At 42.1% G+C, this 13581-nt stretch overlaps 1 protein-coding gene across 1 annotated transcript; it reads right to left on the minus strand.

Annotated features, from left to right (window-relative positions):
• Positions 1-3813: 3813 nt before the first annotated feature.
• Positions 3814-13358, minus strand: RGS21 (regulator of G protein signaling 21). Its single transcript, XM_061630569.1, has 4 exons — positions 13348-13358; positions 7323-7399; positions 6022-6188; positions 3814-4017 (listed from the first exon to the last, which is right to left on the minus strand). The coding sequence occupies exons 1-4, from the start codon at positions 13356-13358 to the stop codon at positions 3814-3816; spliced, it is 459 nt and encodes a 152-aa protein (XP_061486553.1).
• Between the last annotated feature and the right edge of the window lie 223 nt (positions 13359-13581).

Genomic DNA, 13581 nt, shown 5'->3' on the forward strand with positions numbered 1-13581 from the left:
CCACGTGTCGTCCAACCTCGCCTTAGATTGTCATCGTGATTATTTCATGTGGGTGGAGTGTTCATACCTTATGTTGACATCCCTGTACTACTTTTGTCCATCCCCTTGTGATCAAGTGAGGATGGGTATTGCTTTATTCCGACCTGCACCAGCTACTTGTTTTCTTGCCGCTTGCTTTCTTGGGCTGCCAAATCTTTCCGCTGCTGTTGTTTGGGATTGCTTGCTTTGTGTATTAGGTGATGAACTGCATGTGTTTGTTTTCATTATAATGTGTTTTTAGTTAGGCTTATGCTTTTAAACATGTTGTTAGACACTTGGAGACCTTTTTTGTGTCGCAAGAGACTAATAAGTAGTAGTAGTAAAGAACTGCTGAACCTCTGTGCTATCAGGGATACTCTGGCGGTATCCAGTTCTTCTCTCCTCTGCAGCTCCCCTGCATGCCCTCAAAATCAGCTCTGGAGGGTTGGGGGACCCTCCTGATAAGATTTTATGGGAGTATGGGGACGGGAGGAAACATAAGTGCTGCTGAGCCAGCAAAAATCTCCTGATGCTGCTTTGGATACAACCCAATGGAGTTAAAGAGCTACTGCAATCCTCAAAAAGCAAAAGTGTCCAACTCTTGAAGAGGTGGCATCATTGAGCAGCGTCAGACAGAACTTTGAATACATGAGATAGGCAAGTGTATCTGCACCCCCTCCCATGCATTCTGAGGAATATCCAGTTACTGGAGCATGGCACAACATTGGTGATGACAGGGGAGGAAAGCCTATTTGATGTGAGAGATAATATCAAATAACAAAGGTTATGTAATCAACACAAGGCAAAGATGCCCTCAGCAGAGCTGTACAAAGCAACTTTTTCATTAATGGTACTGATCACTTTCCCCAAATGTAATACTTATTCTTGCCTGCTATGAATCTATTTAAACTTTACACACAAATGCATATGTTGAAACCCTGATCCTCTACATCTCTTAGAGGAGGGGTGTCCTGAGGTCCGTATTCCCTCTGTCTTGGCCAACCCTCCAGGAGGCTTCATGGCAGTGCTGGGTGTGGCCAAATCATAAGTGGATATGGCCACTTTCCCACAAATTACACACATGCACATATATTCACATACAGCACATACATATCACACAAAAGTGCATGAATGCATATCGCATACTCACTCTCCCCCCTCAACAAAAACCTTTTAACTATTTTCAAGTTGAATTGCTGGAAGAAGGGTGATCTTGGACTTTGCAGCTGGGGAGGGAGGATCAGCCAATGGAAGGCTTCTTTCAAGTGTAATTCCAGTACAGGTACCTTTCTGGCAAGGGTTCACAGACGGGGAGGGAAGAGTTAACCCTTCCCTCCCCATCTGCATCTTCGATCCAGGCAAGCAAGAGATGTTAACACAGTTGAAGGACACATTCCAGTCAGGCGAAAGCACTTGAGGAGGGTGCAGGGCAGGAAAGAAATGGTGAGGAATGTGGCATGGGGAGAGTCCTGAGGGTCAGATCAAGAGTCCTGGAGGGCTGCATTTCATTCCCAGGCCTGAGGCTCCCCTCCTCTGAATTAAGGAAACTCTTCCTTACCAATTTCTGCTGAAAGCTGCTTTTTTGAAACAGAAGAGTCTTCTGAGATTTTGTTACACATGAATTTGAATGTAACGTCTATTTAGAACCCAGGTATGTAAGACATTTAACCAGAGCTTGGAAAAGTTACTTTTTTGAACCACAACTCCCATCAGCCCCTGCCAGCATGGCCACTGGATTGGGCTGATGGGAGTTGTAGTTCAAAAAAGTAATTTTTCCAAGCTCTGCATTTAACAACCGCTGGGTGAGGGACGCTAACAGATTCCTCTCATTGTGTGAAACACAAATATATATCCTGCAGTGTGTGGTTGTCATAAACATCTCATCTTATCACTTTATCTTTTAATTTATCGGATGAATGGGAATGATCAGAAAGGTTCCTTCTTTCAATTTGCACATCAAGGAAAATCAAGATGTACCTTTGGATTGTTTTAAGTGTAGCAAAGCATTTTTCCTCTGTTAAGACTGCAGCAATCAGTTCCAGGTCTAGTATCTGTGGACAGCTGGATAATGCTTGTAAAGCAATACAGCTGTCAGATCTAACCGCCTTCATCTGACTGTTGGACACATGATGTAATTTATTCAGTGATAAACTGTCAGGCAAAGAGACGCCATCAAAGAGACCTGTCTTATAAAAAGCAGAAGTTTAATGTAGCTGAATGTTCAGAATGGCCATTCCCTAACTTAGAAGCACTTTTAATACAAGCAAGAGACTTAAGTTTAATTGCACAGATATAGCCCAACTAGTCTTTGAGGGTTTTTGAAATTAATTAACTGGGAATGTATATAACCCAATTAATATTGTTATTGGGGGCATGCAAATTTTTAATTGTTCGTTTATTTAAACGTTGCAAAATTCCCCTCTCAGATTAAACGCTTGAAACAGATACATTTGTATAATTATTGGGAACAATGTTAAACAACAGCCCTACAGTGTAATATATTTTTAATTAAGGGATTATGGATGGTATTAGGGTTGCACTATGCAGGAATTAATTAAATCAATAAAAGCCAAAATGATGTTATGTTTCTGTGTAAAAAAATTAATGGAAGTTGTTAAATACAGTGTTAAATATGTGTGTAAAGAGCAGCTCACTAGTTCTTTGCCCCTGCCTATGTTGTTAAGCCTGTCCCACTATCTAGTGCACTAGAGACTTATGTGGTTTCTTTGTAATATCTGTTTTATTTGCCAATTTACAGTCAACACAACAGGAGTCATTAAATAGATTTTTTACAGCAGACAGAACAACCATCATCAGATTCCTAAAGTATCAGTATATATAGCATGGACCCACAGCAGTTCACAAACTACTAGCCCAGCTGAACTCACAGCTCCCAAGCTTCAAATTCAAACTTCAGTGATAATGGGTCCTTTCAGACAACCTGTTTATTGAGCATTCATCTTGATTTGTTTGCAGGGAGATTAGGTGACTTCGGCTATTTAATGAGTATTCAATCTGATTTGTTCTCAGGGAGGTTAGATGATCGGTCAAAACAACAGTTATCCCGTACTTTCTGCTGCATTTCCCCATTGCTTTCTTTATCACAAATAATGCAATCTTTGGGAAGTGGGTTTGTTGAGCAAGACTTCCCAATCAACTGTAATTGTGTGAAAACCATTCTAAAAACCAGACTGAGAAGGATGAAGACAATCTAGTCTATCCACTCAGGACCTGCCCACCCTTTGCACTTGACTATCTTATCCAAGGATGGTAAATTACTGGCCTTGGTATAACCCCCCTCCCCTGGTGTATGTAGAAAATGTGAACCAAGAACTATATGAATCAGAGTTTACACAGATAGGCTCACTCTTGTGATCCAAGCACAGTTTTTCTTGGTAGATGGATTGTGTAAGCAGTGGCTACTGCCACAGGAATTTGTGTATAAACTCACTTCATATGTTGTAGGCATGGTAGTGGGCAGGAGACATGAACCTCAGGCTTGTCCATGCCTCATGTAGATCTTGCTTGGTGGAGTCTTGTGCAAAATGGGCCTTAGGCTTATAGAAATGAGATTCCTTGTCGCTGTGAACTAAGGTACTTGGCTAAATGTGAACCCTATCTTAATTACTTTGTATCAGAATGAGAAATAAAGTAAAAATAGGCATTGTGAGAACTGTGCGTTCAACATGCAAGTCAAACTATCAGTGAGGCACCTACCCTGCTGCAACAATCTGATCATTGCATTATATCTAGAGATTGTATTAAGAGCTTACAAAATGCTTCTGAACTTGATCTTTACAAAAATGGCAGCCACCTTTTCTGGTTTCCATTCTGTTGCTTATTTACCAGTTCCTTATAAGCTTCTGACTTGAGAAACCGAGGAAAACAGTCCTTAGCCATGAGACTGTAGATTAATCTCTGGGCATCATCAAAACACTGGAGAGTTGGTTCGGAAATAGTCTGGGTGATGTGGTCTTTGGTACTGAAGTCGATGTTTATCTGCAGGGAATAGAGCAGCATAAATTGTTTGTCTTACTGGAGATCAGAAGTGTTGTAAAAGAGCCAAAAACAAACACGATTTGAATTGCTTCCCAAAATATACTGTTTGATGCAAAGCGGCAGGAAGGTCATGTTTTCATTAGAATGTTGAACAGTGATTTTAATTTGGTTTCCTACTCGGAAAGCAATGCTATTGTTGTTTCTTGTTTAATAATAAAAAAAGTCCTTCAGATTTTCTAGGTGTTTAACAAGACAGAACGTTATCAGATTTGTCACACGGCAAAAAGTTAAGTATTTAGTTTATTTCAACTTGCTAACCTTTATAAATTGGTTTTCAGTACATATACCTTCCAGGCACCCAAAAAACATTTAACTCTATCTCCCTTTTCTGGCTATACTATACAAAATGGCACCTTTCTGTTTTCCTCAAGAAAATTCTGTTGTTCAGCAGAACTCCCGTTAATCTCAGCCAGAATGTGGCCAGTGGCTGGAGATAATGGGAGTTGTAGTCTAGTAACATTTGGAGGGCTACAGGTTCCCCACACAGATCTAAGGCCTTCTATTGAAGCCCCTTATAAATATTTTAAATAAATAATAAAACAGTGTTACCTTTGCAGCATGGCAGCTATGATTCCTCTTACAATACATGGGTAATGTAAGGAGCTCTGGGCCATACAGGTAGAGCCTGTGCTGAAGCTTCTTCCCCACAGAACTGCCCCAGTTTCTGCCACCCAGGGGGAGTAACTGCATCATGGGTCCCTCCTACATGGCCTGGAGCTTCTCATCAGAGCAGGCTACAAAGGAGATAACACTGCAGTGAATCCTATTCCACAAAAGGATATATAAAAAGTGATCTTACAACATCCATCATGTAATGTGTTCAGTGCTTCAAATTAAGCACAAATCCTTCTTAAGCTAATCAAATATATGCATGATCAAATATAGCTAGCGCTATGCTTTGAGTGTATTTTCCCATATGCTCACTAACCGACAGCTTTGCTTTTTAAAATATAAAACCTATGTCCAGGCTTTGGCAATGACTTGTTCCAATGACTCCAGTCTTCTCTTTGCTATCCTGTAGCATGTCATATAAACTTACTTCATAAAACATTAGAATTGCTTTGCTGGATCTGAGGCCCCATCTGCTGCACCATGCATCGAAAGCACTATTATTCCACTTCAAAAGTCATGGCTTCCCCCAAAGAATGGCAAGTGGCTTATCCACTTGCTTCAGTAGGGGGGGGGGCACCTGGATATGTGTATCCATTTTCATACGCAGTTGATACTTCGGTTCTTGCTCAATTAAAAAAAGAAAACATGGCCTGTGTTAAAAATTGGTTGTCCATCAGGATTGGATTGTTGGGTTGTTTGGAATCCTTGTCTGGATTCACATAGGACTGATTCTAGTCCATTATTAAATGTATTTCATCTGTGCTAAGGATGGAACAACCTCTTCAGGTATAGATTGCCTTAGTGCTACTCTTCTCATTTGTATGTATGTAATAATATTTTGGGTGAATGAACTCTATTGTCATGACTCTTCACCTCACAATTTACTTTTCACTCTTCCCTTTGCAGTCAGTGACATTTTAGCAACATTTTCAACTACTTTCTTAATTTGCACAAATGTGGATGGAACATAGGATGTATACCCAAACACAAAATTGCTATACCTACCAAAGTGTGGCAAGTCGGTTGGAATTCCTTACATAGCTTGTGATAGAAGAGCAATGAATGTGTAGCATCAGGAGCCCCTACCTAGTCTTTGTATTCTGGCACCTTATGTATTGCGGTTGCTAGTACATATTGCTTATGAGATGTTCATTTCTCAGTATGCAATGACTAGAATTTTCAGAAATGGAAACATTGGTTTGGCCCGTCTGCTCAGCACGATCACCATGCATGAAAGATCAGGTGTACATACAAACAATCCGATAAAGAAACCTAGATTTGAATCCTGCAGTTGAAACCAGTCTTTCAGAGAACAACATGTAAATGGGTTACCTCCTTTGGGGCATCAGCCTGAATGAACTCTGAATAAATCTTTTGGGCTTTTGAGGCAATTTTAGCTGATGACTTTGTTTTCTTGAAGTCCTCACAAGCCAGCCAGAATTCAATGTTTTCCTCACTGAATTCTGACTTCAGGAAAGTCCTAAATGCATCCAGGCCATCTGCAGAAATAAACAAATTAAACTGTGAAACACATAAACCAACAACTTGGGCGGGAAGAAGCTGAATAATGAAAATTCCACTACAGTTGGTAGAAATGGTTCCATTGGCTTTTGGCTGGCCAGTTTCATGCTTTCCAAAGCCCTGTTTTGTTACCGTTTGTTTGAGGAGATTCAATTATTAATACTTGAGGATTGGAGCAGGTTGCCTGGATCAGTTCATGCCATAACATGCCCACTTGATGCTTATCCATCATGGCTAGTGTTAAAGATCAAGAAATTAGTGGCCATTTCATTGAGCAAGAAATCAGTGGCCTTTTGCTGACTCATTCTGAAGGTATTTATTCATTTAAACCATTCCATTTAGCTCGAAAGAGGCAGTAGTTTCAGCTAGATTCCCATGAATCAGGCTACTGTCCAGCTTCTCAAACAGTGGTTGAGTGGGTTGTGGCCAAACAATTTCAGAAGCACCCAGATAATATGTATTATCTAGAGCAGCCTTTCCCAACTAGTGTGCCTCCAGACGTTGTTGGACCCCAATTCCCATCTTTCCTGACCATTGGCAATGCTGGCTGAGGCTGATGGGAGTTGTGGTCCAACAACATCTGGAGGCACACTGGTTGGGAAAGGCTGCTCTAGAACCATTTCAATTAATCTTCTAACCAGCACGTGCCCTTTGTTCCCCTTGTGGATAAGAGATAGAGGGAAGGTAACTCCCCGTATCTCTCAGTTGTTTTAAATTCCATTAAGCATTCCATTAAGCATGGGCTCCTGCTGAGAGGAAGGGCGGGATATAAATAAAATAAATAAATAAATAAATTTTGTTGCTCTGTTTTTATTGTTCTTTTAAAAAATGGAAAACCAATTAGAAATCCTATAAACGAACAAACAAATAAATGTCATCCTATTGATATCAGCGCATCATGTTACAACTAGATCTTTGGTCAACAAATTGCCGAAATAAAGACACGATTCCATTTGTCTGCCCCCTCCACCCAAATGGAATATTTGGGTTTGCATTGTCTCACCTTGTATATTGGATAGGAGTATAAGAGCCTGAACAGGAGATTCCTTCGAGGAACAGTAAGGTACAAGTAGGATGAATCATAACAAAAGCAATACGGCTATGCCTCTTACCTTTATTAGCCAGAAGTGTATCCACAGAATCCATCCATGCCATAGTTTCCCTAGGGGCTGACCTGTGGAAACAACATCTACCCTTGAAAATAGCATTGTGATCTTTTGCCTATGTAGTCTGTGGATAGCCTGTATGCTGTATGCATTCTGACCCATAGCTATTGTTTTGGCCCAACAATAATAAGGGTAGGTTTCAGTATTGCCCTATATCTATTGAACAGCAACATCACCTTGCTGTGCAGATAGCTGTATGAGAAGCAGGGTGTAATTTAATATGGGCCTCGAGATGGTTAATTGGGAAGAGAGGAGTAATAAGGTATGCAATTGGATGAATAATAAGAAAGGCACAGGAGAGGGATCCAATTTTTTCCCCAGTAGAAATTCTCCAAAAGCCTTCTCGGCATTGAATGGGCTAGCTATTAATTTCTATGATCATTTTGCTAGTGATGACTAGAGGTATTGGAAAGGCTATCATGCTAACACTGCAGTGATAAATGGGCTATTTCTCCATTTCTTTCTGGTTTTAAAAATGGTTGGTTTCACAGTTTTGATTCCCAACAAGATTTTGATTAAGAATTTGTTAAAGGCAGTAATAGAATTCTGTCCTCTACCCACCCCCCACTTCCCCCAGTTTAGTTTCCTGCTTATGTCAGGAAAAGCTGTCTTCCCCCATCTATGAGAGAGCACAAAGAATCCAATTAGCTCAATATATTCTCTGCTCAGGTCAGATTTATCTAAATCTAAGAACTTGTCAGGGCAGAATAAGATCTTTTCCAAACTAGTTAATAATTTTAAGTGCTTTTTCCTTCGAAAGAAGCATCCCCCTTGGGCTTTGATGTAGGTACCATTAAAGTGTAGTCAGTCTCTCTCTCTCTCTCTCTCTCTCTCTCTCTCTCTCTCTCTCTCTCTCTGAGAATCCATAATCCCACTGACAAGCCCCAACACATTCATTGCATAAGTCTTTGACTATGCAGTGTGTTGAAGGAAGAGCTGTTAATCTATTTCAATGCCTTCCGCAATAGTTCAGCCATCAATTTTTAAGTAGGCAGCTCCCTACGGAACAATGTTTATTAATAATAGGTGCCAAAGCTTCCTGGAAGAGAGATGGCAGAACACGAAGCTAAGAGAATCTCACTGCTCTGTTAGAACTGAAGAGTGTGCTTCATACATGACATTTGTTTTTTACGTGAAGGTAATCACTCTGTAGGGTACCATGGGGATTGTGCTGGTTCCATGTCGTTTGGGGGGGGATGGGCAAGATGCTCTCATTGTGCTTGTTTCTCGCTCTAGGTCCCATCTAGGCCTCCCCTTAGAGAGAGAAGATGAAGCGTGCAGAGGTTACAGCTTCTTCCCCTTGCTTCTCTTGCAGCTTGTTTGCTTGAAGGTGGCAGGAGAACAGGCAGCAATGGCAAAGAAGAGAAGCAGCAAGGCCAGGAGAGTCCAGGGGTTGGCAGAAGACCCTCTACAAAGGCATGGGCCTTTGAAGGTGCCCTACAATGGTGATGTTGCCAACACTGTAGAGGAATCAGCAGCTATAAGCCCTGGTTGCCAGCCCAGAAGCAAATGGAATGTGGGAGTTCTGGCCGTGAGCCTTGCCAGAAGTAAACTGAGTGGGAGCTAGATTCTGGACCACCACCTTCTTTTCAAAGTGCTCCTTTAGCCTGCTTTTATTTTGATTTCTAACTATATAATATTTTCCTAAGCTGTCACACAGCATCACATGGGGCAAGGTGGCAAATGAGGCAAGGGCATGAGGGAAGCAAAGATGACTGGCGGGGAGGCGGATGACTGAGCGGGTGGGGCAGCAAGGTGTGAGGTGAGTGGGCAGCTGTGGGGCAGTGGGTGAGTGAGTGACTGAAGTGAGTGTGCAGCCAGAGGGCAAATGGCAGTAGCAACAGCCTGGGAGGGAAGCTGGCAGACATCCTAGCTGGGCAGGTGGCCTAGTCAAGCTGCGTGGAGCTGAGTGGTAGTGCTGTTTGTCAAGGGGGAAGCAGGGGTGTGAGGCAGCAATGCAGCGCAGGAACAGGTAAGGGTGTTAGTGGGCCATGGTGGCCAGCATGTGCTAGTGCCTGGAGGAACTGGAGGATATTGTGAGGAGGGTGCCTGGGGGGCATTTGTGAGTGCCTGGGGATGCATTTATGAGTGTTTCTCGGAGTCTCTCTCTGTGTTTTGGAGTCCCTTTGCGTGTGTGCATGCATGTGTTTGGGGGTGCCTGGTGTGTGTGTGTTTGAAGGTGGGAGGTTGTTGAGAGAAGATAGTAGAGGCTCAGAGCCCCCCAGTGATTTAACATTTGTATGAAAACAACAACCTTTGATTTCAAGTAGCTTACAAACATAACAAAGCATTAACCCCCCCCACACACACACAATTCAATCAATGTCAAGCAAACACAGACTCCCAGGGGAGGGTGGACCTCTGTGCACACTCCCAGCAGAATAATTGACACACAGGATATGATCAAGTACTAGATGTCTTTGTGTGGGGCTCAGAGCACCTTCCATTGCTATGCTGTAGCCAACTGCACAGAGATGTGCATGATGCAATGAGAGAGGGGGGAGGGTGCTCTAGAGCTTCAGGGACTAATGGCACTGCATAAGTGGCATACAGGATCATTCTGGAGCAGGATGTTCCTTGTGGTCTGTGTTTATGCAGAAAGTATGTGTCTTTCCCTGCAATCTGTGCTTACGTGGACAGGCTGTGCCTCTTTGCTCACCAGAAAGTGGCTGACTCAATGGGGCAGACAGAAGGGAAGAAGGGCTGAGCTTTTATCCTGTTGGGTATCTGATAGGATAGACCATTTTCCCTCTTACCCCTATATTTATTTTAGGAGCTAAACAAGCACAGAGATGGGCTGAGCTGATTGTACTCCAGTATGCCCCAGAGCTTTCTCCATCTAAAAATTGTATTGAGCTGGCCTTGCAGGAGAGGCGGAGGAATACATTTCATTTACATATCCATGTATATTTCATATATTTACCAAACGAATTGTGCATTGATACATGTAGGTGTCTGGTGGAGATGGGCATTAAGCCTACAATAGGGTCACATGGTACACCAGGTGTGAGGAACTTTTTGCCCTAGAGCTGTTGTTGAATTACAGCTCCCATCATCCATGGCCATTGGCCATGCTTGCTGGAGCTGATGAGAGTTGCAGTTCACCAACATCTGGAGGGCCAAAGGTACTTCACACCTGTGGTTGAGTACCTAGATCAGCCTTTCCCAACCTTTGGGTCCCCAGATGTTGCTAGATTACAGCTCCCAACAACCCCAGCCAGCATGGCCAATAGACAGGAATTATGGGGACGGTAGTGCAGCAACCTCTGGGGACCAAAGGTTGGTTGCCAGTTCATTTCTAGGTCTAATTTAAGGTGCTCACACTAGTGTTTAAAGCACTAAATAACTTAGGTCCCAAAAATCTGAAAGACCACCTCCTTCCCTACACCCCCTCTCTGATGTTGAGATCAGCAAAGGGGGCTCTTTTGGTAGTTCCACCACCTTTGGATGCTTGGAGGGTGGTAGTTTAGGAGAGGGCATTCTCTGTGGTGGCCCCTAAGTTGTGAAACTCCCTCCCCACTGAGGTGTGTATGGCAACTTCACTGTATAGGTTAGGTGAATGCTGAAGATGCACCTCTTTACCTGGCCTTTGACACCTGAGATGTATGTGTTTAGGACCCACCCTATTTTGTGATTTTAGGTTGTTTTTAGGGGTGGGTGAGAAATTCAATTCAGTTCTCATTTCAAGCTGAATCCATCAAATTTTCACTTTCTGAAACAATATGAGAAATGAAACAGCTATCTTTCAAAATTCACACTTCTTCAAATTTTGCATTGCAGTTTGCCAAGCAAATAATGTTTACAAAAATGCATATATTAGGGGAAAGTGTGCATTAAAATTAATATACGAGTTAAAATATTCCAAAGTGCATTATGTGATGAGAAATCGCTTGCAAAAATGTGTAAATTAGTCAAAACTTCCTGCAAAAATGTGTTTATTAGGAGAAAATTGCACTAAAACACTGGAGAATGCTCATGAGAATTTTTTTTAAATCACAAATTGCTGCAGAAATGTGGAGAACTGAATTTAAGATTGGAAAAATGAGAAAATGAGAGAACCAAAACTAACAGATCTTTCCATCTCTAGTTGTATTTTTAATTGTTTTTAATGCTGTATTTTAACATTGTTGTAACCCGCCCTGGGAACTTTGATTGAAGGGCGAGTAATAAATATTGGTGGTAGTAGTAGCAGTAATAGTAGTAATCATAATCATAATACTCTCTCCCTCCCCGTTCTGGCAAAACGTTGGTGGGGAAGGCAGTGTATATTAGGGGTGGGAGAGGGCTGTAAGGTACATGGAAATCTCCAGGCCCTTTAGCATGCCAGGTGAAGTGTTGCTTCCAGTACAGTGAATTAATATGACAGAATAGTGTATTTTAGAAGAAACTGACATTTTACTTGCATTAAAATTAAAGTGCAAAACACATGATGCGGGCAAGCTCAATAAAAGTTAGGACCTAAAGTGAATATCCTTGTTGCTGAATTAATGATTGTTGTAGTGACAGTAATGAACGGATGTTTTGCTGTGGAATGGAGTGCTTTGGAAGCTCTGTGGGGACACGTGTCCTTTCAAAAAGTAATGAAAGAGAAAGCAGATGAAAACATTGGGGGGGGGAGTCCCAGTATCTCTTTATGGTGAGGAAAGTCAGATGGGTGAATGAGGGGGAAAAGAGGGCCAGTACTGACATTTGATGTTTTGGACATTAAGAAATCTTTGGGGTTTTAGAAAGGATGGGCACTGATTGGGGGACTGGTGTGTGTTCATCTTCTCTCGTTTCAATTAATGAACATAAAAAAAAGGCCTGCTAGATTAGACCAAAGGGCCATCTAGGATACCCACTTCTGATTCCCGGCAAACTGGTATTCAAAGGCATACTGCCTCTGATGGTGTAGGTAGGCTGTAGCTAATGTGGCTAGTAGTCAATAGTTTTATCCTTTATGAATTTATCTCATCCTCTTTTAAAGGGAAAAGTATTCATAAACATATTAGTAAGAATAACATACAAACATGCCTTGTGTTTGGAGAAATTGCTTACAAAAGTTGTTCGTTAGTCAAACTGCATACCAAAACATGTTCATTAGGAGAAATTCAAGCTAAAATGCTGGTGAATTTTCATGAGGATATTTTAAAATTGCAAATTGCTACAGAAATGTGGAGAACTGAATTTAAGAATGGCAAAATGACAAATGGAGAGAACCGAAACGGACAAATCCTTCTGTCCTTAGTCATGAGTCTGCAGCATTCATGGGAATGCACTGCAACCCCTGCTGGTGACCCATCCCTTCGGCCCTCTGGCCTGCTGCATGGCAAGTCCCATCTGTCAGAAAAGAAGCTGCAGGCTGAGTGAATCTCAGCTGCTCAGCCCCTAGCCCTTGCCTTGGAGGACCTCAGTGGACCTGTTTACTTCCAGCAAAGGGAGACTTGCCTCTGTCAAGGGCTGAGCAAGTTCCAGCTGCTCAATCCCACTCCCTTGTCTCAGAATGACCTGTGGAGTTCCTACTACATCAACATTGGTGGTGGCCAAAGGGTGATGACACTAGAGAAGACTAAGGTGGAGGGCAGGAAATATAGCATGAATTAGCAGCTACTGTCCTGTTCAGCTAGAGTGAGGCCCATTCAGGTTTCCATTAACCTCACCATTTGACTTTAATTGGGGGTCCAACTGACTGCAGTGAACTTTTAGAAAAGCCATCAGATTATGAAATTTCTACAACAGAAGAGGGTGTGTTATTGAAATAGCAGAGAACAATCCCCCCTCCCCGATTATAAAACAGTAAATGAGTTTAATGCTGCAGAGGCAAGGGGAAAACTTTTTACATTTTTAAGGGGATGGTGATAACCCCATTCCCAAGTGAAGTAGAATTAAAAAGGGTTTTGCCCAAGCTGATAGGTATGGAAGAACTGGATTTCCTACATGGTCTTTGTTTAAAACACACACAAAATAACCAAGTGATGAACAAGGAACTCACTTCACTGGCATAGTTCGTTCCACTGTTTGTCCCAGGTAACACTGGATTTCTCTTTCTGATTGATCTCCACGCTGAGGGTAACAGGACAGGAGGATCATTACAATTAGCACACCCAGTGCTTTTTATTGTTATAAAAATGAGGTGCCAGGACTCATATCTTGATAAATTGTAAAATACCTCTCCTACCTTTCCCCTCTTCCCATGTCCCTTGCCTCTCTCTATTGAATTTTAATT

The sequence above is a fragment of the Rhineura floridana genome, chromosome 6, assembly GCF_030035675.1.
Source record: "Rhineura floridana isolate rRhiFlo1 chromosome 6, rRhiFlo1.hap2, whole genome shotgun sequence".
Classification (NCBI taxonomy): domain Eukaryota; kingdom Metazoa; phylum Chordata; class Lepidosauria; order Squamata; family Rhineuridae; genus Rhineura; species Rhineura floridana.

Coding starts and splice junctions, on each gene's coding strand:
- RGS21 (XM_061630569.1), bottom strand. Junction 6,189..7,322: donor TACACTTCTGGCTAATAAAG/GTAAGAGGCATA, acceptor TTATTTCTGCAG/ATGGCCTGGATGCATTTAGG. Junction 4,018..6,021: donor AGGCTGATGCCCCAAAGGAG/GTAACCCATTTA, acceptor TATTCCCTGCAG/ATAAACATCGACTTCAGTAC.